General features: G+C 41.2%; 1 protein-coding gene, 3 long non-coding RNA genes and 3 other non-coding genes across 7 annotated transcripts; 2 read left to right on the top strand and 5 right to left on the bottom strand.

The window, feature by feature from the left end:
* The first annotated feature begins 273 nt into the window (after window positions 1-273).
* Window positions 274-347, top strand: trnan-guu (transfer RNA asparagine (anticodon GUU)). Its single transcript has one exon. It is a non-coding gene; the product is annotated as a tRNA-Asn (tRNA).
* A 3927-nt stretch (window positions 348-4274) lies between these two features.
* On the bottom strand, window positions 4275-7200 carry LOC116683722 (zinc finger protein 431-like; the record flags this gene model as incomplete). Its single annotated transcript, XM_032509976.1, has 4 exons — window positions 7128-7200; window positions 4731-5093; window positions 4505-4616; window positions 4275-4336 (listed from the first exon to the last, which is right to left on the bottom strand). Coding segments are annotated over exons 1-4 (610 nt in total), but the record flags the coding sequence as incomplete, so codon positions are not given.
* A 1801-nt stretch (window positions 7201-9001) lies between these two features.
* Window positions 9002-9084, bottom strand: trnal-cag (transfer RNA leucine (anticodon CAG)). Its single transcript has one exon. It is a non-coding gene; the product is annotated as a tRNA-Leu (tRNA).
* A 4576-nt stretch (window positions 9085-13660) lies between these two features.
* Window positions 13661-13742, bottom strand: trnap-agg (transfer RNA proline (anticodon AGG)). The gene has a single exon. It is a non-coding gene; the product is annotated as a tRNA-Pro (tRNA).
* A 3092-nt stretch (window positions 13743-16834) lies between these two features.
* Window positions 16835-17526, top strand: LOC116683721 (uncharacterized). The gene is made up of 3 exons (XR_004330689.1): window positions 16835-16857; window positions 16929-17015; window positions 17495-17526. It is a non-coding gene; the product is annotated as an uncharacterized LOC116683721 (long non-coding RNA).
* A 1716-nt stretch (window positions 17527-19242) lies between these two features.
* On the bottom strand, window positions 19243-19760 carry LOC116683719 (uncharacterized). The gene is made up of 3 exons (XR_004330688.1): window positions 19695-19760; window positions 19422-19527; window positions 19243-19258 (listed from the first exon to the last, which is right to left on the bottom strand). It is a non-coding gene; the product is annotated as an uncharacterized LOC116683719 (long non-coding RNA).
* Window positions 19761-23330: 3570 nt separating this feature from the next.
* LOC116683723 (uncharacterized) lies at window positions 23331-24304 on the bottom strand. The gene is made up of 3 exons (XR_004330690.1): window positions 23997-24304; window positions 23670-23848; window positions 23331-23472 (listed from the first exon to the last, which is right to left on the bottom strand). It is a non-coding gene; the product is annotated as an uncharacterized LOC116683723 (long non-coding RNA).
* Between the last annotated feature and the right edge of the window lie 521 nt (window positions 24305-24825).

The raw sequence follows: 24825 nt of genomic DNA, 5'->3' as shown, positions 1-24825 counted from the left end.
GAGCTTCGTGCCCTGGATGTGCATCCCACAAATCTCCATCCTATCAATATGGGCCAACATTTCTAAAGAATGCTTTCAGCACCTTGTTGAATCAATGCCACGTAGAATTAGGGCAGTTCTGAAGGCAAAAGGGGGTCAAACCCAGTATTAGTATGGTGTTCCTAATAATCCTTTAGGTGAGTGTACATGTGCAGTGCAACCTCAAAAAGCCATAAAGCAAATGCTTGTAGCTTAAAGATTGAGGTCCCGCTCGTAAAACATCAGCCAGGCGCAGTCTCTGTGGCGCAATAGGTCAGCGCAGTCGGCTGTTAACCGAAAGGATGGTGGTTCAAGTCCACCCAGGGACGTTTGTTGCTTAAATAACCTGGAGTGAGCCAACTCTGGGATTTATCCTTCTGCAGAAGACCACAGAGCAGCCCAAAGATAACCCAAGTGGCCTTATGTCTATCAGAAGGTACAGTTCTGCAAACCATGTACATATTAATCTTTGAGTTCATTGGTATGCAGGTCACTTGATGTAATACAAGCAAATACATAAGGCCCCACCCAACAGTTTCGTGATACTTGGCGTGCAACTGTACGTCAATGATAAAGCTTGTTGCTGTGACCAAGAAACCACCAGCAAAATGACTGATACATTATCAGTTCCGAAATTTTCTTGGATGCCAAATATTTGAATTCAAAGTCAGAATCCAATTGACATGTTAGAACAATACAATGCACGTCCAGCTTCTACATTTCTGCATGAGTCAGCTTCCCCAATTTCTGAGTAACAGGAAAATAGCCTGATAAGCATACATGTGCAACGCAACCTCAAAAACCCATAAAGCAAATGCTTGTGGCTTAAAGACCAAGCCCCCGCACACAAAACATCAGACAGGCGCAGTCTCTGTGGCGCAATAGTTTAGCGCAGTCGGCTGTTAACCGAAACCAATAGTGATAGCCCAAAGATAAGCCAAGTGGCCTTATGTCTATTAGAAGGTACAGTTCTGCAAACCAGGTACATATTAATCTTTACGGTCATTGGTATGCAGGTCGCTTGATGTAATACAAGCATACGTCGCAAACATTACCTATTTACAATAACCACGAAACAATCTCTGTTAACTATGTGTCTGTTTATTTAGTTTCAAAGTGTAACACAGGTTAAACATGAGTCATTTTAACCACACCCTCGATCTTGTTCTGGTGTATGGTTTTGAAATTGAACATTTAATAGTGTTCCCACAGAATCCCTTCCTATCTGACCACTGTTTGATAACTTTTGAGTTTATACTGCTGAACTATACGCCAGTAGGCAAAACCTTCTCTACAAGATGTCTATCTGATAGTGCTGTAGCTAAATTTAAGGATGTGATTCCGTTAGCATTTAATTCATTACCAAGTCACAAAGTAACGGAGGACTCCTATGCTATTAGTCCCTCCCAAATCGATCATTTTGTTGATAGTGCAGCAGGCTCGCTACGAATGACTCTTGACTCTGTTGCCCCTCTAAAAATGAAGATAATAAAACAAAGACGGTTAGCTCCGTGGTATAACATTGAAACTCGCACATTAAAGCAAATATCGCGGAAACTTGAGAAGATTTGGCGTTCCACCAAACTGGAAAATTCTCGTTTAATCTGGCAAGATAGTCTTAAAACGTATAGGAAGGCCCTCCGTAATGCCAGAGCAGAGTACTACTCGTCATTAATAGAGGAAAATAGGAACAACCGCAGGTTTCTTTTCAGCACTGTAGCCAGGCTAACGGAAGGTCACAGCTCTACTGAGCCAAGTATTCCCATAGCTCTTAGTAGTAACGACTTTATGAGGTTCTTCAACGATAAAATTATAACTATTAGAAGCAAAATTTACCCAGACCTGCCTTTAACTGGCTTATCTCTAAACTCAGGAACCTTAGAAACAGCTGTAAAACCAGATACATGTTTAGACTGCTTTGCTTCACTTGATCTTTATCAATTTAATTAAATTATTTCTTCATCTAAACCATCAACCTGCTTCTTAGACCCCATCCCGACCAGGCTACTTAAAGAAGTTCTACCCTTAGTCAACACTTCTCTACTAGATATAACCAATCTGTCTTTATTAACACGCTATGTCCCACAGCACTTTAAAGTTGCTGTAATTAAACCTCTTCTGAAAAAGCCAAACCTTGATCCAGATGTTTTAGCCAACTATAGACCTATATCCAACCTTCCATTTCTCTCTAAGATTCTTGAGAAAGCAGTCGCCAAACAGCTGTGCGACTTTCTGCATAGCAACAGCTTATTTGAGGATTTTCAGTCAGGATTTAGAGTTCATCATAGCACAGAGACAGCACTTGTGAAAATTACTAATGACCTCCTAATTGCTTCAGACAAAGGACTTATCTCTGTACTTGTGTTATTAGATCTTAGCGCTGCATTTGATACCATTGACCATTATATCTTATTACAGAGATTGGAACATTTAATTGGCATAAAGGGACTGCTCTAAGCTGGTTTAAGTCTTATTTATCAGATCGATCTCAGTTTGTTAATGTTAACAATGAATCCTCTATGCACGCCAAGGTTAGTCATGGAGTCCCACAAGGATCTGTGCTCGGTCCAATCCTGTTCACTTTATATATGCTTCCTTTAGGCAGTATTATTAGGAAACACTCCATAAACTTTCATTGTTATGCAGATGATACTCAGTTATATCTATCAATCAAGCCAGATGAAACTAATCAGTTAGCTAAACTTCAAACGTGCCTTCAGGATATTAAAACCTGGATGACCTGTAATTTTCTAATGTTAAACTCAGATAAAACTGAAGTTATTGTTCTCGGACCCAAGCACCTTTGTGACGCATTATCCAAAGATATAGTTACTCTGGATGGCATCACCCTGGCCTCCAGCACCACTGTGAAGAATCTTGGAGTCATCTTTGATCAGGACATGTCCTTTAATTCCCACTTAAAGCAAATTTCAAGGATCGCCTTTTTTCACCTACGTAATATTGCAAAAATCAGGAATATACTGTCTAAATTATGCAGAAAAACTAGTCCATGCATTTGTTACTTCTAGGTTGGATTACTGCAATTCTTTGTTATCAGGCTGCTCTGAAAAGTCCATAAGGACTCTTCAGCTGATCCAGAATGCTGCAGCACGTGTTCTGACGGGAACCAGGAAAAGAGATCACGTTTCTCCTGTTTTAGCTTCTCTGCATTGGCTTCCTGTAAAATTTAGAATAGAATTTAAAATCCTTCTTCTCATCTACAAAGCTCTTCATGGTCAGGCTCCATCTTATCTTAAAGAGCTCATAGTACCTTACAACCCTACGAGAGCACTACGCTCCCAGAATGCAGGGTTACTGGTGGTTCCTAGAGTCTCTAAAAGTAGAACGGGAGCCAGAGCGTTCAGCTATCAGGCTCCTCTCCTGTGGAACCAGGTTCCAGTTTGGGTCCGGGAGGCAGACACCGTCTCCACATTTAAGAGTAGGCTTAAGACTTTCCTTTTTGATAAAGCTTATAGTTAGGGCATAGAATTGAATATTGTTAGGGAGTAGTAGTTAGTCACATCGTTTTCAGATTTATCTAACATATAATCAAGAATATAATAGAACTAAAGGGAGACTTGGCATACAGCCCGATCCGGTTGGGGAGAGTTCTAGCCCGACCGGGCTGGAGCTCTCTTTACCTCGTCTCTCTTGGTTTTGTTGTAATAGTTTTAGACAGCTGGGGACTTATTTTGATACACTGAGCTCCTCTCTCCTCTATCTTTCCATCTTTTCATTTATGTGCATCCATGTCCCAGAAATGCCTGTTACTAACCTAGCTCTGGGGAGTCATTCCCCGGAGTCCTTATGTTCTTTTTTCCCCAGCATGTTAATCGGTATTTATCACTCTCACTAGGATGGTTTGCTTTTTCAGTTTTGGACTTTATGGTAAAAAAGTAAGAATTTATGAGAATGTCGGTAACAAACAGTAGAAGGCAGAGTCTGCCTAAATCAAAGCAGAAGAATGTGTTTCCTTTGGTAGCGTTTTAATGCAAACACGTTATATTTCCTAATCTTAAATGGTCGTTACTGCTGGTCAGCCTTCAATGAGGAGAGAAGATCAGAATACAAGAACACACCTATCAGGGCATGAGGCGGAGGAGGAAACAGCTTGGCTCTGAAACATGTTCACAACGAGGCAGAGTGAATGAGCTGGTGATTTTTAAGGCTAATACTGTGAGAAAACCTTTTCCCACATTGATCACACCAGTACGGCTTTTCTCCAGTGTGAACACGCCAGTGGCTTTCAAGGTTACCCCTCAGAGAAAACCTTTTCCCACATTGATCACAACTGTACGGCTTCTCTCCAGTGTGAATGCGTTGATGTATTTTTAGGCTACTCTGTTGTGTGAAAGCTGCACCACATTGATCACAGTTGTACGGCTTCTCTCCAGTGTGAATGCGTTGATGTATTTTTAGGGTACTCTGTTGTGTGAAAGCTGCCCCACATTGATCACAACTGTAAGGCTTCTCTTCAGTGTGTATGCGTTGATGTCTTTTTAGTTGTCCCTGCTGTGTGAAAGCTGCCCCACATTGATCACAGCTGTACGGCTTCTCTCCGGTGTGAAGGCGTTGATGTGTTTTTAGGTTAGTCTGCACTGCAAAAGCTGCCCCACATTGATCACAGCTGTACGGCTTCTCTCCAGTGTGAATGCGCTGATGTATTTTTAGTTTATTCTGCACTGTGAAAGCTGCCCCACATTGATCACAACTGTAAGGTTTCTCTCCAGTGTGTATGCGTCGATGTGTTTTTAGGTGTCCCTGCTGTGTGAAAGCTGCCCCACATTGATCACAGCTGTACGGCTTCTCTCCAGCGTGACTGCGTTGATGTGTTTTTAGGTAACACTGTTGTGTGAAAGCTGCCCCACATTGATCACAGCTGTACGGTTTCTCTCCAGTGTGTATGCGTCGATGTCTTTTTAGGTTTCCCTGCTGTGTGAAAGCTGACCCACATTGATCACAGCTGTACGGCTTCTCTCCAGTGTGAACTCTCAGATGACTCTTTAAATATCCAGATGTTGAGAAGGATTTCTCACAGTGCTGACAGTGGTGACGTTTGGGTCCCTCTCCTCTCCGTTTCTATAGCAACAGACAAACAGAGAGAGTTAGTGAACAACCTTCTTTAAACCCTGGATTTTCTCTTACTCAAAATTTTAACTCTTCATTCAATAATTTATGACAAAATGAAGGAAAATATTTCTGACATGTTTTAATGAAAGCAAATGCACTCTTCATGCTCTGAAATATTCAAAATCTTTCAGGCAAACTTTAATGAAACGACTGCAATGCTGTAATGAAACAAGAAAGATTGGCAGATGATGGTGGACCACCTGAATGAGTAAGCAGTCTACAAATATAATATGAGCACTTTAAAAGTTGGCAGAAGATAATGTTACTCAGGAAATTACTATTAAGATCAAATAAAAAAATCTTATCTACAATGCTAGAATATGATGCATAGCCTACATACCTCCCTCTAACTCTTCCTCTAGTCTCTCTCTTGGACTCTGAAATCTAGAAACTATAAAAACAATGAAATTGATCAACTAAATGTCCACTGTATACATGACTGTAAAAAACAGCTAAATATAATAGCATAATGTAATAATGTATATAAACCATTGAAGCGCCTTCTCCCCTCAACCCAGGAAGGCAGAAGTCTGTCTCACGCATTACCACACAATCATCATGGTACACTTCAACTTTAACGTCTTGTATGGCACCACGCCCTCTTCTCTCCCTCAAACCTTTACCATAACCTCACGGGGGGGGGGGGGGGGTGACTTCTAGCAACCATAACCTTCTATGTATCAGTGGCCTCCCATTAAACCACTTCCTCAATTGACTGCACACAGTTTCTTTTGCATAGTGGCCAAATATAACTTTAACTGCTGATATTCTATAATCATGTCTACAACAAAAGAAACATCTCAACACAATATGCATTTATGATCATTAAATGAAGAAATCAGAGCCTGTGTTGCCTAGTCTAAGTGTAGGACTAACTACCTGTTTTAAAACTGCACTAACAGCTTATAATGTCTCGTTTTTACTTTATTGGCCTACATGAAATAACAAATGAGTTGATATGTTTGATACATTACAATTTACCAACACATGAATTGATCATTGTGAATGATGTGGGATCTTCAGCTGGTCACCGTACAATGCACCAGAATGCGGAAAATCACGTCTACAAAATTCAAAAAGGAACCCCAAACCCCCCCCTCCCAGCACAAACTGCCCCACCGAGAATATTTTTCACCAGCCGCCACTGTGATATCATAATATAAACAAAAACCCTTGAGGTGTCCTTGTCCTGTTGTTTCATGAGTGTACAGTAGTCTCCACTATATAGTTACTGGTCCAGTGAACTAAGACTATAAATAAGGAGGATTGAACATTATAATGGTAGAATTATCCCAAATTATAGTACCGGTTTATTGGTCAGAACGCACACTGTGTGTTAAGAATGGCAAATACAATGCACATGGAAAAGGGATATACTGTTATTCTCATGAATACAAAAAGAAATAATTGATGTAAAGAGATGTGCTGTTCTATGGCCAGTCTGCTGCTGTTAGAACCGTTGTAGAAACACGTGTAGAGGATGTTATATATTGTCCTTCATCACTGACTCAATTAGAACTGTATCAGTCTTTTCTTTTGATCTCAACAACTGTCATACTATATTCACCAGACTTCTAACAACAATATAACCGGCAGTTTATTAGTCTTCATTGATGCAAAGTAACAGCACTGATGACTGTCACATGGATATTTATTTAAATAATGATCACAATGTTAAAACAATATCAGGACTTAACTGAACAGCAGAATGCTCCTGTTGTATATTAATGCAGGCTAATAATAACATTAAGAAGGTAAAAGCACTGCTGAGTGAACAAAGGCTGTTAGCCTGGTCAGGAGCAGGCTAGCTGTTAGCCTGGCTGTTAGCCTGGTCAGGAGCAGGCTAGCTGTTAGCCTTGTTTATACATCCAGAAACCCTGGAAAACCCCGGCCTAATCCACTATCTAGGTCTTGTGAATAGGCCTCCTAGTTTAGACTGGTTGTTGTGTCCTGAACACTGACCTGAACATGGCTGGTACCAGAGACCGGGCCTGCTGCTGGTCCTCTGGGGACCTGGTTGGTCCACTGCTCTAGGTCCTGGTCCTCCTCCATTCCTCTATTGTACTGAAATCCAGCAGATCTCCACTAAGGCAGCTGGACTAACTCTGGATTCTGTTGAAAGCAGGCAGAGATAGATCAGAGGTCTGATAATGAGCTCGGTGTTGGTGTCCACCTAGTCCTGGTCTTCCTGGAGGGGGCGTGGGGGGGGGGGGGGGCAACAAACAAACTCAACCAGTTCTACAATAGCTTTGATTGACCTGCTTCTGCTGCAATGGCCTGCCCAACCCCTATCACCCCCCCCACATACTTAAATCTGTTCATGGCATGCCCCCCCCCCCACCCTCTCACTCACCACCACAATCTGTACCCTCCCCCATGCTGCTGCTTCCTTTTCCCTCAGGGAAGCAAGGACAGGCTATTTCCCAATTCTTCCCACCACTAGTAAAATGAAATCATCTGGCAGCAGAACCACCCAAACACAAGCACTGACTTGAGTTATGTATGCAGTAAGTACTACTTGTTGGGGTAGTTTTTCTGACCTGAAGTCCAGGATTTCCTCCATAAAGAAATGTTTAAAAATGATATTCTCTATTACTGGTTGAACAATGCTAAAATGTTTTCTGAGTCATTCCTATTACTCTAACTTAAGCATTGACTTGCTTGTTGAATTCAGTAAGTGCTACTTGTTGGGGCAGTTGAACATGACAATGCTACAGACTAAATGAAGACGGATGTCATTGTAATCACATTCAGATCATCTCAATAGATGAATAGATATTCAGCACTAACTGGTACTTTCTATTGCTGAATGAGCTCTATCTGGAGGAAAAAGGAGTTGCACCAAAGAAAGTTATTGGACTCTAATTGACCACTCATAGACTGTTAATGGCATACATTAGGATGATGGTTGTCTATTCATGAAGCCATTCATTACTTACAATAGACAAGACCACTGAAAGTTGATCAAAAAGAAGGTGGAGTTGAGTGGAAATGGCTGCATTCAGTATTAAGATGGAAAGTCTGTGTAAGGAACCTCTTCCACTGCTTCTATATCACAACACAGAAGATGGTAGCAAACCAATGACACATCACATTATACCAAATCGCAGTTGTGCCTTCATGAACAATATTGTATTATCTCATAGGTACTGGAAGCCACCTGTCTCCACCAATGCATCTCATAACATTTAATTTCAGTCTAAATGCCCAGATGTGTTACAAGACTTGCAGTGAGCGTTGTAATGTTCAGCGATGGCGGCACAGTGGTGAGCATAGCTACCTTCCAAGCAGTTGGCCTGGGTTTGAATCCCTTTCTTGAGTGATGTTACTTGCTTTATTTGTCATGAAGTAACCAGAAAGGTTACTTGCCTAACCCGATTTGATAAAACATTAGATCTCTGTTATGGTACAAACAAATCAGCATATCAATCAATTAAGCTGCCTCCAAAGGAATCCACAGACACAGTCAGCGCGCTACGATTTGCCCTTTGCCCGTGTCTGGTATTAATAATCCAATTGAATATTGACTTGCTTCCTGCTTCTTACAGTGCAGATGCTTTGCTGCTTGCTCCTGCCTCAGCTTGCATATTTTGCTGATAATCTTGCTTTTCCTCTGAGAGAAACTATAAGAAGCGGCTCTTGGATACTTATAAATCACTGGACTACATACTTTTAAATTTTTCTGTGTGAGCGGGGCCTACCAATAGCTCAAGCCTGTCCTACAATGACTTTAGCTAAGACTTTTGTTGGGCTTGCTGTTTGGCCAAGCCTTTTGTACTTACAAACACAAACTGCTAAATTCTTTAGTCCCAATATCATGTCTCAGACATTAGTTCCAGATGAAAATGCTAGTTGTCAGAAGTGGGATTTGAACCCACGCCTCCAGTGGAGACTGCGACCTGAACGCAGCGCCTTGGACCGCTCGGCCATCCTGACTGATCCAACTGGTGGGCATTAGGACCTGTGTCAAAAATTATAATATAGTGAATTAAACATGTCATGATATAGTAGGTTCTCAGTCATCCATGTCATAGTTAACAAGGGAAGGTTTCTCAACTGTCAGCCCAAATATATGGGCGTACATTTTTTACACAGAAAGGGTTGGACACAGTGCCCACTCCCCCACCCATATCTGATAATTGAAAGCTGTGGGGAAAAGGGGGTTCCAAAGCTAATAGACCATTCAACAAGCAGTTCTGATGCACTATACTGGCCCATTCAGGATGAACACTGTCTACTCTGACTGCAGCAACACAAGTTCAAATTTCAGTGATACCTAATTTTTATGGTGATTACGAGACTGAATGCAAAGTGTGTATCCCCCATGTAACTCAAAGCCTATCACTTCCAGTCAATACTGTCAAATTTGGAGCTCCTTCAAGTTACATTAACAACCAGGTAACTCCTCAACATGCCCCCACCAACAAACTGTTTAAATGGCCATGGACATTAAACCTATAAGCTTACTTTAAACTAGATATGGAAAGTTGAAAGGTTGATCTTTTCCACCTGTCCTGTGGCTTAAAACCAGGGTACACCGAGATATGAACTCAGATCACTGGATTAAGAGTCCAGAGTGCTAACCATTTCACCATGGAACCTTTGAAAGTGTTGCAAGTGTTTGCTTGACAGTTTCTTTCATAATATCCACATAATATTGATAAAATATGATATTAAAGGCACACAACAATCACAACGAAGATGAAAAAGCAACAATTATTGGCCAACTTAAGTCACTTAGTTAGCTAAACGTTCAGAGGATGTGGGAAAAAGCAAGTCAAGAACAGGTTTTGAAAGACTTGCCACAGACAGTGAATACAGCAGTAGATATGTCTACTGTGTACAAACACATGGTAACTTTACATGTGTTGACAATAAAGATGCTCACAAAACACGTTCATGTGCTCTTAATTACAAAGAACTGCTAAGTTCTTTATTACCAATATCACGTCTCAGACATTAGTTCCAGATGAAAACACAAGTTGTCAGAAGTGGGATTTGAACCCACGCCTGTAGTGGAGACTGCAACCTGAACGCAGCGCCTTAGACCCCTCGACCATCCTGACTGAGCCTAAAGATGATCAGTAGGACCTCTCTCAAAAATTATAATAAAGTAAATTAAACATGTCATGATATAGTAGGTTCTCAGTCATCCACGTCATAGTTAACAAGGGAAGGTTTCTCAACTGTCAGCCCAAATATATGGAGACATGGAGACTATTGTCCAGCGATGGTGGTATAGTGGTGAGCATAGCTGCCTTCCAAGCAGTTCACCTGGGTTTGATTCCCAGCCATTTCGGTAGTTAATTTTTGAGTGATTTTGCTTGCTTTATTTGTCAAGAAGTAACCAAAAAGGTTACTTGTCCAACCCGATTTGATAAAATATTAGATCTCTGTTATGCTACAAATATTGGAGCATGTCAATCAATCAAGCTGCCTCCACGAGGAGCCACAGACACAGGCAGTGCACTACGATTTGCACTTTGCCCTTTTCCGTGTCTGGTAACTAATACTAACCACTTGAAAAGTTTATGAACATTTGTGCAAACAAGTATAGCACTGCATATAGTGTTGTCGTGGCCGAGTGGTTAAGGCGATGGACTAGAAATCCATTGGGGTCTCCCAGCGCAGGTTGGAATTCTGCCAACAACGGGAAGTGTTTTTAAGAGTGGTAGCAAACCAATGACACATCCCAGTATTCCAAATTGCAGATGAGCCTTCATGAACAATATTGTGTTACTTCATAGATATTGTGTTACAAGATTTGCAGTGAACATTGTATTGTCCAGCAGAAAGGACACGTGCAGACCTGTGCTCCACCAAAAAGAGACATCTGCCCCCGCTGCTGGAGTGGACACTTCTCTATCTGTAATTAACCAAAATTAAAATGCACCAGAATGTTACATGACATTAATTAATTGTTGATAGTTGTTAAAAAAAAAACATGTAATAAGCTGTACCTTAAGATAGAGCTCATGCCATCTCTTTTGCCTCGGGGCTGGTCTATTCCCAGCATCAGTAGGACAGACCCCTGTAGCGGCAAACGTCCTCAGCCGGGACAGACATTCATCGTCCCCCATGGCACGATGCTTCTTAGCCTTAGATGTCATCTGAGATTAAAACTGAATAGGACAATAGGACAATAATGTCAATAGTTTAAGAATACAAACTGACTATGTGACAGATGTGTAATCTGTCATGTCCTGCCTTCTGAAGCTCTAGCCAGGCGCCATTCCTCGCCTAAAACAATATGAGTCATTCCAGTAAGTGAAAAGGAAACTCACATCTACAAAGATGTCATCTAACAGATGTGACTCCCTGATGGTCTAGTGGCTAGGATTTGGCGCTCTCACCGCCGTGGGTCGGGTTCAATTCCCGGTCAGGGAATGGTCAGGACTGGACAAATTCAGGAGTAAAATTTGAAGAACTGAGTTCCTGGACTTGTTTTTAGTTCATTTAGCCAAATTCTTTCTCCTTAGTTTATCGCTAGAATCCCAACACTTTTAAAGAGTACCATTTCCTTTAAATCAGACCCCCTGACAGCAGATGTGTCCTTTTGTCATCATTGATGGGTCATAAACACTTCATCTGCCTCTATGTCAATAACAATTCTTTCATTTTTTCAAACAGTAACTTGTAATGGAAAATTACATTTAACCAATGATTTTCATATTAATTATTCATAATAAGAATAATGCCTCTCAGAGTATATGACTTCTGTATCTTTCCTCAGTGTGATCTCCTTGTAGGAGACAACTGAATTTGTTATGACTTTGCATTTGTCCTCCAAGGACAAATGGCATAAAGTCTAACAGAAACAGTCTATAGCAGTGTTTATCATAGCAGGTCCCAGGTCGAGACCATAGCCTATCCAAGAGACAAGATGTTCTTTTTCAGCTAAGATAGAACGACCGGTCAAGACACTTGACACAAGGAGGGCAGATTCAGAAATACTTAATGGAACTAACTGTCTGCCTGAAGTCCACTAATTGTTATGTTTAAGATTAAACTGGTTTCCAAACAAGGGTTGGTTTTCCTCTGGGGGCACTGGATATAAAGAAGTGTATTACTGATTGTATTCACACAGAACTGTTGTCACTCTGTAACTTTGTACATTGCGAGAGCTGATCTTGTCATTTTGATTGTTCTCTGCAGAAAACAATTCAACTTTCACCGGAGACTAAACTTTGATTCAGTTTGCAGCCTGTCTTTATTCTGTTTATACAAGGTCTCATCTTCAAACCAAATTCCTCCCTCGCTGTTCAAGAAACTTCGACTACAGTTTGGCTCCAGGAATCAGAAAGGGACTCCACCGGTGACTGATGAGGGCATGCCTCCAGGGATCTGATGATCACCTGCCTCTAAACCTCGCCAAAACATCTGTGAGAGAGACAGAAGGTCAGAAACCGCGGAGGGCTCTGCTGATTCAACTCTGAAATCCAAACGACAAGGAAGCAATTTCAAACAGCAGGGGTAAGTTAAAGTTTCAATTTTATTGGATTATTGATTTGAATTGGACATTGAGACGGTTTGTGACACAAATATTGACTGTGATTTAACCGAGGGATTCAATGAAAGTTATCTTTTGTTTTGTAAAACTTGGGTTGTGTACAAAACAGGAGAAAAGAGAAGCTACTTTTTTTTCTCCAATTCTTCTGGTCACACTTGGCACTATTTCACATCTTTTGTCTGTAGTTCTGTTGTCTGTCAGGGCTTAATTCTATCTCCCCCACCTCTTCTTTTTTTTCTTGTTATGTCTCGGCAAGAAGTATTATGCTTTTGGGTCGTCTGTCCATCTCTAGATCAGAATCAGAAAGACTTCATTGATCTGTGAAGGGAAACTCTTGAAAAGACTGCTCCTTCGAGCCAGATTTGAACCAGCTACCTAAGGATTTCAGATTTATACTTCTACAGTCCTCCGCTCTACCAACTGAGCTATCGAAGGGTGGCAATGCATATAAACACACTTCCCATTCATGTGAATGTGATAACACAGGACCCCCTGGAGGGGAATTCTGACTCATCAGGGGCTGTAGCTCAGTGATAGAGCGCACTTACAGTCTCAATGCCCAGATGTATTACAAGATTTGAAGTGAGCATTGCATTGTTCAGTGCTGGTGGTATAGTGGTGAGCATAGCTGCCTTTAAAGTAGTTGACCTGGGTTCGGTTCCCAGCCATCGCAGTAGCTTTCTTTAAGTGATGTTACTTGCTTTATTTAACAAGAAGTCAGCAGAAAGGTTACTTTCCCAACCTGGTTTGATAAAACCTTAGATCTCTTTGGGCTGCACGATTATGGCCAAAGTGATAATCACGATTAGTTTGATAAATATGGATGATTATCACAATTATTTCCAAAGTGCTGGAAAGGAAGGTTTCACCAACTGCTGGCTCTCAGGTTAACAAGGAACAATCTCAGCAAGGTGATTGATGGATGATTTTAGTTACTTCAGCAAATTGGTACAGCTGTAAGACATGACATTGGTTGGCTTCCTACTATGTTATATATGCAAATGGCAGTGGTGGGATTTGAACCCACCCCTCCAGAGAGACTGGAGCCCTAATCCAGCGCCTTAGACCACTCGGCCACACTACCTGTAAGTGAACAGCATCTTTGATGGTGGCAAAGCCGATCCTCTGAAGTGTATAGCCATAAATCTGCTTTTTTTTGGCTTCTTCCTCACTCTTCTTTGCACTCGTTCCCACTTGGACCTCCACAGGAAATAAAAGATGGCTCGTTCCAGGTCTAAAATCTCTTAAAAAAAGAGCTGATGAGTAAATCAAAGCTAAAAGCACTGCCTTTTTTAAAACACCAATGTGAATAGTCAACGTGTGAGCAATCAGGAAGCTCACATAAAAGATAGCTGTTGGAACCTTGGTTGTACCTCCTTTAACACCCATAAAAGCTGAAGGGTACACCCATAAAAACGTATGTGTAATGCAATAAATATACTGCTCTACAGTACAAGTACATGAATACAATAAAGTAGAAACTGTAGAACGTGTTCATTTAAAGGGCTTGTTGTGCTGTCTGATAGTCTGAGGTATAAAAGAGAGAGCATTCCGCTTAGTTTGTGTCACAGGAGGTCTTAGTCTACCACTACGTTCTATAACCCTACCAGTCAGATTACCACAGGAGGTAATATCTTCTGCAGCTCTTTTAAAGACTCTACCATAATACCTGCTGGAGATGCCAGGTCCTCATACATGTAAAGCATGCGCTCTACCACTGAGCTACATCCCCTGAAGATTTTCAGAATTCTTTTTACTTTTATCCGAGATAGACTAAGGCTGAATCCCATTCTTTCCCCTTACCCCTACCCCTTGGCCCTTACCCCTACCCCTTGGCCCTTGAAACCAAGGGGTAGGGGTAAGGGGTGAAAACATACCCCTATGAATTGGGACACCACTTTATGACATCACCATGCAGTATTGATCACAAACTTCCAAGATGCCGTCTAGGTCTGTTGATTGTGTGGGTTTGGACAACAGTGTGTGTTATATATTTTATAGTTATTTTAGGTTCACTTTGGTAGTGCAGAGTACTTATCTGTGTAGTACTTAGGTCTGTTTGCAATAAAAAAGTGTATACACATGCATCATGTGTACATATACATACATATACACCCTGTATACATGGTGTGTTGTATATCTGTTTCAGTTATCACCGTTTTGAATGTCATTGATGTTCACAAAAACATTTTGTTGACAAAAATCTGTCTTTATTGGTGATAAATTGAACATAACAGGCAAAAACGTTACATAAAATAATGTTACAGAACCATTGTCAACTATTAAAACCATAACTAACATGTCGCACACAATAAAAGGCTTCAAATGTGTAAAACTAAAAAAATACACACAAGACCACAAACAAACTACACACACACTACACTGTTGTAACTACAGCTGCTCTGATATTCCAGACCAGTCTGGAGCCTTTGGCCAGTAACCCCCCCCCCCCCCCCCCTCACATATCATCAGTGTCCCATATCAAAACCAACAACAATATAACAAGTGCATGAACAATGAACAGGAATTAATTACAGATTATTACAATAATACAGTAGGCTACCAATGCAATAATGAATGGGTACAACATGAACATATGAATTAGGAGACGTCTGCTGGTTTTCAGCCCCAACCTGGATCGGCTGCTGTGTCCTCCTGTGTCCTCCTGTGTGATACAGGGCGGTATATGTTAAGCACGTAGCGATGTATCATAGACCATTAATATATATCTAGCTATACAATCTATGCGATCTATACAGTCCATTCAAGGCAGAAATATGTGGGACTGTTCAACGTTAGCGTTAGCGATTAGCGTTAGCATTGCAAGCTAGCGATTTTTAAAAAGTTTCAGTTAGGAACATGGTTGCAAGTATACATGTACAGGACTGCATAGACCACAAAACAAGACTGTCCTAACTTTTTAATCAATTATTTAAGCCGAAAGTACTTACATTCATGTGTCTCTCTGGTCGACGGGCAGCCATTGATGCCTGTGTGTTTTCTAGTGAGGTCGCGTCCACACTAGGTCCCAAGGGCTATACAGCCCTTGATCTATGCCCTACCCCTAGCTCGTAATACGTATTGGACCGGCACTAGGTGCCGCGTGAACGCGCAAAAGCTAGGGGAAGGGGTAAGGGGAAGGAATGGGATTCAGCCTAAGGCTCCAGTCTCTCTGGAGGCGTGGGTTCAAATCCCACCACTGCCATTTGCTGAAATGTTACGTACATTGGCACACTCCTTGCTGAGGATTGTCTAAATTTGACTTTACAGCACCTTGGAGTAGAGTTTACCAAGGAGGCTGAGCAGTGTGATACTCCTGTAATGAGCAGATTCCATTCTTCTTGAAGAGGGGAGCAACCACCCTGGTCTGCCACTCCTTAAGCACTGCCACAGACCTCCACGCAATGTTGAAGAGGTGTGTCAACCAAGACAGCCTCTCCTTACAATATTTCTCAACAAATTTAATCAATCCCTGGGGCTTTGCCACTGTGGAGTTCTTTAAACAGTAAAACCAAGGATATTTTTACTACTGTAAAACTAAGTTACAGTAAGGGTATTATACTGTAAAAAAACATGTACAATTATGATACTGTAATTAGGAAGTTACAGCACGTTGCCAGTAAGTTAACGCAAATTTACCAAAAAAAGTCTAACAGTGTTCAGACAAACATCACTGACTTTCATTCTTGTAAAAAACACAACTTCCTGGACTTTCTTTACAATATAGTCTGTACATGTCCCTTGCTTCCAAATTCCCATTTTTCATGGGCTGAATCTCAACTAGCACTGACTCTGCAGAGAGAGCCAATCAGAGCTGATCAGCAACAGCTGTGCTACCTGCATGATGGGTTTTAACCTGGCATGTAGCACAGGAACCAGTTTCTCTTGGTGACTGGAGTGATGGGAGCTGTTTGGGTCTTTGTTATTTGTGTGCTGACTGTTTGGATTAACAAAGGTTGTTACATTTCTTCTGTTTGAAACTTTTATTCAAATATGTAGCGGAGTATAGCAAATGTAAAATGTAGGGTAAATTACTCAATTACTGAAATTAAATTTACCTGGACCAAGGTCATGAAATGTGCTGTCAAACAGCAGCAACATTTGATTAACAGCAGTTATATTGTCCTTAGGCTTGAGTTTGCCAGTTGGCGGCACAAATGAAAGACATGATGATGAGCTGCAGAGGAGAATGATTAGAGGTAAGAACGCCAGTGACAGAATCTTTCAAGAGCTACTTACAGACACTAACTGAATTTATTTTGTACTACAGATGTGTCTCTCAATGATATCTCCATGAAGAGGGCCTTTTTGCTTCTCCAGTCAATGGAATCCAAGTTGATCCAAGCTGCTAAAGAAGGTGAGCAAGTTCTATGAAACCCTATTGGGAAAATGCTGCTGTGTTTACAGTTGTTCTTTGTGGCACAATGTAGTAAATTAAGGTTAAGATGTCTGGCTTTTGGAATGGGGATCCAACCCATGTTTAATTTTAAGCTATTTTGACCAAACAATGTCGGTATAAAACTGGCTTCTCAAATTATTCAGACATTTATATAGTCAGTCAGCCAACTTAAGCTAAGGTAGCTCTGTAGAGATCGTGGAATTTCCCAAACCAAGTAACTGCAGCACATGAACAAAACTGCTGTGCTAGCTTAATCTCAATTCAGATTCTGTAATGATGTAAACAAACTCCACTGGCCTAATTACCAATTAAATGATTTGGAGATATCAAGTCTTAAAAGGAAGTCGTAATACTTGCTTTACTTTTTAATCAAAAACAAAGAAGCCTAAATGGTAAGTTGGGTAGTTGGGACTTAACAATTTCTACATATTTTTCAGCACAACTGGAAACCAATGAAGTGGAAGCTGAGGCAGCTATTCAAAAACTTGCGGATGTTCAAATGCCCCTGAACGGACCCAATCAGCTCCAAACCTGCCTGACGCTGGGCGACCAGGCTGCCAACCAGACGCTGGGCGACCAGGCTGCCAACCAGACGCTGGGCGACCAGGCTGCCAACCAGACGCTGGGCGACCAGGCTGCCAACCAGACGCTGGGCGACCAGGCTGCCAACCAGACGCTGGGCGACCAGGCTGCCAACCAGACGCTGGGCGACCAGGCTGCCAACCAGACGCTGGGCGACCAGGCTGCCAACCAGACGCTGGGCGACCAGGCTGCCAACCAGACGCTGGGCGACCAGGCTGCCAACCAGACGCTGGGCGACCAGGCTGCATGAACAATGTTTATTTTTAGGAAGCGTCGGCTGAGCTTGCCGTTATTACCTTCCTCCGTTACCTATAACCTGCCTACCTAACACGTAGTATCTGCTGCGCGCGGCCGCACGTGAGTGAGAGTTGACAACAAACACCGGCAGCTGCTCCGCCATTCATCATAAACTTTGGCTTTAAAACTTCATACAACAAGACCCAAACAAAGAAGCGCTGAACGCAAAATAGGTTAACCTGTGGTGAGTAAACATGTTCAGCTCAGCATTGGCCATCTAACGTTAGCTTGCTTGTTGCTTCAGCTACGACCTTCGGGAGGTATACTCTGACTGTCGTTCGTTATGAGAAGATGAATGAGGTCTGCTGTTTAGCAAAAGTTACATAGGGGGTACCCAAAATATCAGGCCGTTTTTCACCTGATAATATGTGTATCCCACCCCCTAACATGCAAGTGTCTATCCTGTCATCATGCGTGTTATTTTGTGTGTTTAATAGGTCACAATAACAACCTGAAATAATGTATTTTAATAACGGGTCTGTCCTGTCATCAGGCGTGTTAGTGTGTTTTTTTTTTTTTTATTCACAACAAGTACTTGTTAAAAAAGTATGATTATATAAAGTGTTAGAAAACAGACAAGGCTTTACAAAAATAATAATGAACATCCCCTAAAACAAGTATAAAAGAACGGCTGTTAAGGCCCTTAAAAATGCAATTAAAGTGCATAATAACAAAAATAATAATAATATTTATAAGAATAAGTGATTTTTAATTGAGCTTCCTGCCTGACAACGTCAGTGCTCGGGCACTAAATATAAATAAAAGGTATGAACATGTTTGTACATCTTTGTAGCAGAATTGTGTTGACTACACACATGCATAACAAAGGAACGATCCCTCTGTTGGTGGGCTTTTAACGCACAAGTGATGATACCAACGGCAGCAAAGATCACATTGAATCTGAAAAAAAAAAATATTAATCAGTGAGAAGTTATACATTTTCATTCATGTGTTACAGAGCTAATGTTATATATATTAATATATCTAGTTGCGGTTAATGATTGTGTTACCCAATTAGAGTCCGACTCATGCTCCACCTCCCCACAACAGTGGCATGTCTCTGTCAGGTCATCTGTTAAAAGGAAAAACAGAAAAGTTAATTTTCGTCATGTATGTACATTGTTAAAATTCTGACAACTTTATATTGTATTTTGACAGCAACTGTAAGAGTGTTTATTTCATTTACTAATACATCCCATTAAAACCTAATACTTACCACTCTCTCGGAGGAGAGTCATGGCAATTTGCATCCTGTACTGATTGATGTCCTGTTGACATGTAGGGAAATCCACTTCTTCTCCTTTTAAAAGTAGCTCTGCAAACTAAGCAAAATGACATTATAGAGTTTTCAAATTAATATCTGTTATTAACAAGGAATCTATATGATGCATCACAGAGCCAAATCAGTTGTCAGTGAAATACATTCTTATTTAAGTCATTGGTTGTATTAAAAACAATTTCTTGTCTAACATTTGTAGAACATACTTTCAGGGCAAATACCCCACAAGAGGTGGAGTCAGACTGTTTAGGATGCTGGACTGTCTCACATCTCCACCTTGAGACATTGCATCCCTTTTTTTGCATGAATGCCCTGAAGACAACATTAAATAACAATATAATCATTAATGTTGGCAGTGTGGCATGCAAATTGTAAGATATACTGTGTATTTCATGTATTTATTTATTTTGTGTCCACTGTCATTTCTAATCGAAAGTGGACATCAGACAATAAAAATGTTAATGTTTAGCAACCCTTACCTTGTTGTTTCCAAACATATTTTGAGGTCCTTTTTGGACTCCCCCAGTGGATCCAAGAGTATGGACCAGGCACGGCGTCATGGGTGGGCCTGACGGGCCTACGCCCACCCACTTTTCAACAGGCCCACCCACAAATTTTCATTAAAAAAAATATATGTTTTAATTATAAAGAATAATTAAAAAATGGCAAATTATCTCATAATTTGTGCTAAAATAAAGTAACAGTTTGTCTTTTTTGGAAATAACTTGAGTCTTGTTTTACACGACAGATGACGTCAATGAACCAGTTCTGTGCCCGAGTGTTGAATGAAACTGTCGGCCAGTGTTGTTGATCTGTAGTGTTGAAAACATAAAAACAATTTAACAGAATTGTGAAAACTTCGGCCTCCTGTTATACGAGCAGAACTAAACTATGTTTGGGGGAAATATTAAATGCCTGACCACTGTTCCAGTCTATAGAGCTTTGCGTAATAGCGCAGCCAGGTATGGTGCGTAATGGAGATTCCAACGCGCTCCTCTCTGGTCAGAACCAAGGAGAGCGGTCGCGGATAGGGTCGTCCCATACAACAAAACGTTTGTACAATGTATTTTTACAACATATTTAAAGAGCATCAAGCTACTGAAATCTCAATTATAGTAGCACAGATAATATAACAGTATATTAGTCATTTGTATTAGGTTAAACAGTGATTTGAAATCATGTTTTAATTTGAGGCCCACCCACAATTGGTCTGGCCCATCCAAAACTGGAATCCTGGCGCCGTGCCTGGTGTGAGCGTGTGAAACCGGTCAAATGCGTGTGTTTCACGGCCAATGCGTGAGAGTTGGCAGCCCTGTAGAGGTCATGCCACTTCGGCTGCTTAGGGGCTGGTCTGTCAGAAGGCCAAACCACTGAGCCGGCACACGCCCTCAACCTTGCCATCCACTCTCCTTCCCCCATGCTCATCTAAAGGCAACATGAATATGGACAACAATAAACAATGAGCATCCTTTGGACAATACACTGTGACACTGCAACCCAAACGCACACCTACTATGACAGCTGCATTATCAAATCCATCAAGTTACTTGTAAATGGGCAGTAATCTACCTAGATGATTAGCATAGAGTAGGCTATGTCATAGCAAGTTAGTTACATATTGTTTCTCTATTTAAAGTAACATTGAGAGTATAATATGTAGATTGTAACATCAGTTTGTTTACATGACACAAAATAGCCATGATACAGTAGTTAACCTGCAGCTTGCAATTTACCCAGGTGAGCTCGATTTTAACGCCACAAGCATTTGCTTTACGGCTTTTTGAGGTTGAGCTGCACATGTATCCTTATCAGGCTATTTCCCTGTTACTCAGAAATTGGGGAAGCTGACTCATGCGGAAATGTAGAAGCTGGACGTGCATTGTATTGTTCTTACATGTCAATTGGATTCTGACTTTGAATTCAAATATTTGGCAGAACTGTACCTTCTGATAGAGGTAAACCCACTTGGGTTATCTTTGGGCTGCTCTATGGTCTTCTGCAGAAGGATAAATCCCAGAGTTTGCTCCTTCCAGGTTACTTAAGCAGCAAACGTCCCTGGGTGGACTTGAACCACCATCCTTTCGGTTAACAGCCGACTGCGCTGACCTAATGCGCCACAGAGACTGCGCCTGTCTGTTGTTTTAGATTAGATTAGATTCAACTTTATTGTCATTACACATGTACAGGTACAAGGCAACGAAATGCAGTTTGGGTCTAACCAGAAGTGCAATAGCAGTAAGTGCAGGATATACAATGGTTCCGTAAGTGCAAGACATGGATATGTAATGAATAAATATAGAAAAGAATACTATTATAAACAGAGTTTTACAGATGGGTTTGTCCTATGAATACAAAATATAGATAACAGGTATTGTGAGCAAGATTTACAGCTAGGAATTTGGTTTATGGGCGGGCACTAGATCTTTAAGCCACAAGCATTTGCTCTATGGCTTTTTGAGGTTGAGCTGCACATGGTTTGCAGAACTGTACCTTCTAATGGTGCTTTTCCACTGCGTGGTATCTACTCGACTCGCCTCGACTCTACTCTCGAATCTTTTGGTTTTCCATTACGAAAAAAAGTCCCTGGGACCTGCTACCAGGTACTTTTTTTAGTACTACCTCAGTCGAGGTTCCAAGCGAGCTGAGGCGATACCAAAAGGTGACGTGGAAACCTGCAGACTGCTGGGTGGTCAGATCACTACGTTGTTAGCAAACAAGAGTGTGGAGTGTGTGTCCAGAACAAACGGGACATTTAAAAAAAATCTAGCCAGACACCGACAGATTATTGACTCTCTGCACTATTCTCGCTTATCAACTGTTCAATATTAAGGGTTATTGGGGGCTTTATGTAGTTTCCAATATTTCACACTGTTATTTAAAAACAAAACAAAAAAAACACAATTTATCAAAGAAAAGTTTTTATTTAGCTTTTCAAGTAGCGCATCAAACCCTCCCGTACATCCCGGTCTTCTTCGTCTGCACCCTGGGACAATGTCCCCCCCCCCCCCCCTCCGGCTCTGCTGTCCCAGATGTATCCCAGTTGTTGTCATAAGCCTCTCCATGACTCTCATGAAGATTATACGAAGCCCAGCAGGTCAGAACCAGAGATCTCACCGGTCGGACATCGCCCACCAGACGGTCTGCGGCGGCGATTTTGCAGAGCGTGAATGCTCTGAAACACAAATGGTACACAGCACACATGTTGGTGTGTAATCGTGGTTACTAAAGTTCATGTACTTTATATAACGCTAACGTATAGTAAATACTGACCGGGCCGCTAACACATGCAAATGTTAGCTAACGTTACCAGGAAACGTAACTTCCCCTTTTGTGTCGGCGAACAACAGTCATGTCAACGTCTGAACTCCGTCGGACTTCCCAAACTCCCGTTTTTTTCAGCGGTGATTTTGTTGCCTCCTTCAGCTTCTTTTGAAACAAAACATTTCTTCTGGCTGTGGCGAGTAGTCGACGTGCTGTTGTGAGTGGCGTTGACAATTACATCATCACACGTAGCTATGGTGACCAGCCATGCTGAGGTGTTACTCATTTTGCAATGGAAAACGGACGCAGAATGGGTCGAGTCGAGGCGAGTCAAGGCGAGTCGAGTCAAGCTGTTACCAGCAGTGGAAAAACGCCACAAGTGTATTCAGTCCGTCAGCAAGTCTGTAATCCACAACAATTAAAAGGGTGTATGTTATTCTACAAGGGCCCTTGTATACCTTTAGAGAATGAGAAGAGAAAAGGTGATGTAAAATAAAGCATTTTAGCCCAACACACCCATGTGAGCTAAGCAATAGGTCAAACAAATCCGGAGTGCCACACAATTTACCTTTATTACCCAGTTAAGCAATCCTTCAACACAGACAGGCATAACACAATGTTAACACCTTTGGTCCCCCACAGTAAAATGCAATATATTAAGACAACCGTATGTGCCACCATAAAGGTTTGTTTTTGATACATTTTCCAGCTCACCGTAGCATTTTCCAAAAAATATAAGTAAAATCTGGTCCAATTGCTGTCATGATCAAAATTAAGAATTTAAAATCATTACCACAATTTGTATGAACCATTACAGGTGAATTGAAGGACTACAAAATACTTACTTCCTTCCACGTAGAAACTTGTGGCAGCCTGAACCAACTGGTCACATCCCTCCATGGTGGTGATAGGCCTCAGTGATCCCAATAAAGACAGGCTCTCGGCAGCTTCCTCAACAGCATCTCAAGCCGATGCAATATCAACTGCCTCACTGATCTTATTGACAACATGTACAGTTTATTAGTATAAGGCCTTTTCAGATACTTCACCATTTGTAACAGGAAAAAAAAAAGAAGTCATTTTACCATTGTAGTTGAGATCATTGAGGGCTGATCTCATTTACAATGACAGAGTCAAATTATATAGACAAATGTTAAAGATTAAACAGAACACCATCAGTACATAATATACACCTTTTTGAGTTTCAACTGCAAATCCTGGTCTGCTACCTCTTCCAGAGTGGGTGGCAATGTAGGTGTTGAGCAGAGGTTTTGGTAGAGCCTCTTGGAAAAAAAAGAAGGCAACACACCTCCATGTACCAGTGCCACAGCCATCATCACTCCAAATGTTCTGTAGAGACTTTTTTGTAATGCTGCAAAAAAAACTGAAATGTTCTAGTTTCCAGTGGATAACAGTTGGCAAAAATCTTCAGGAAACGGTGTTTACAACTTTCTCAAATCTAAAATTTTAACAAAAGAAAAAATCAATATGTCAGATAAGTGTCATGTGTGGGTACTAACCATGGCTGTCCAGGGACAGGTTCTTCCTGTTCTGTGGCCCTGTAAACAGGCTGCTGTCTTTTAGTTCAATCATAAGCAGTCGGAAAAACTCCCGTGTAAGGCCCCCGTCATCCACTGAACCCTCTGCTTGCATGAAGTCATCCATAAATACAATACTTAATTTGGCTTCTGGATTAAAACTCCTCCTTGCAAAGGTTTGGATGGCACCATTCATTATGTTTTCTCTGCATACATTTATCATGTTACTGCTGGGCGTCTCTCCAATCCAGACTTTTGATAATAGAGTGGTCAGTAATGTTTTCAGATCTGGTCTGGAACCACACACAACAGTAACCAGGAGGGATGAGCGAGTACAGCATTATCTGTATCTGTATCTGTTTACCACATGAATTATCTGTATCCGGATCCGTACGTGGACTGGGCGGGGCCTAACCCGGAAGTGGTCAGATTTAACCCGGAAGTGGGTCGGGTTGTCTTGAAATGGGCGGGGCTTTAACCAGTATGTTATTTTAAGCATGCAATTGATATGGGTTGATCAGAAATTGTTATATTTATTGCTGATTTGAAAACTATTTACATGACAGCATCAAGCTTCAAATCAATGGTGTTGTCATGGTAACAAACAAACTATATACAGAACGTTTTGCAACAATGAATACAACACATGCAGCTCCAATTATGAAGTAAAATGTAATGAACAAGAGTTTTCATACTCAATATAACTTTCTTTTTTTAACTTTTTATTTTTTATGATCAGTGTGATTTTTTTTGTTTTTGGTTCTTGTTTAATTTTTTTTATTTCCACACAAGGTATATATGTGTGTGTGTG

This window comes from Etheostoma spectabile, unplaced genomic scaffold (genome assembly GCF_008692095.1).
Source record: "Etheostoma spectabile isolate EspeVRDwgs_2016 unplaced genomic scaffold, UIUC_Espe_1.0 scaffold00019064, whole genome shotgun sequence".
Classification (NCBI taxonomy): domain Eukaryota; kingdom Metazoa; phylum Chordata; class Actinopteri; order Perciformes; family Percidae; genus Etheostoma; species Etheostoma spectabile.
This window is presented reverse-complemented; position numbering and strand designations above follow the sequence as displayed.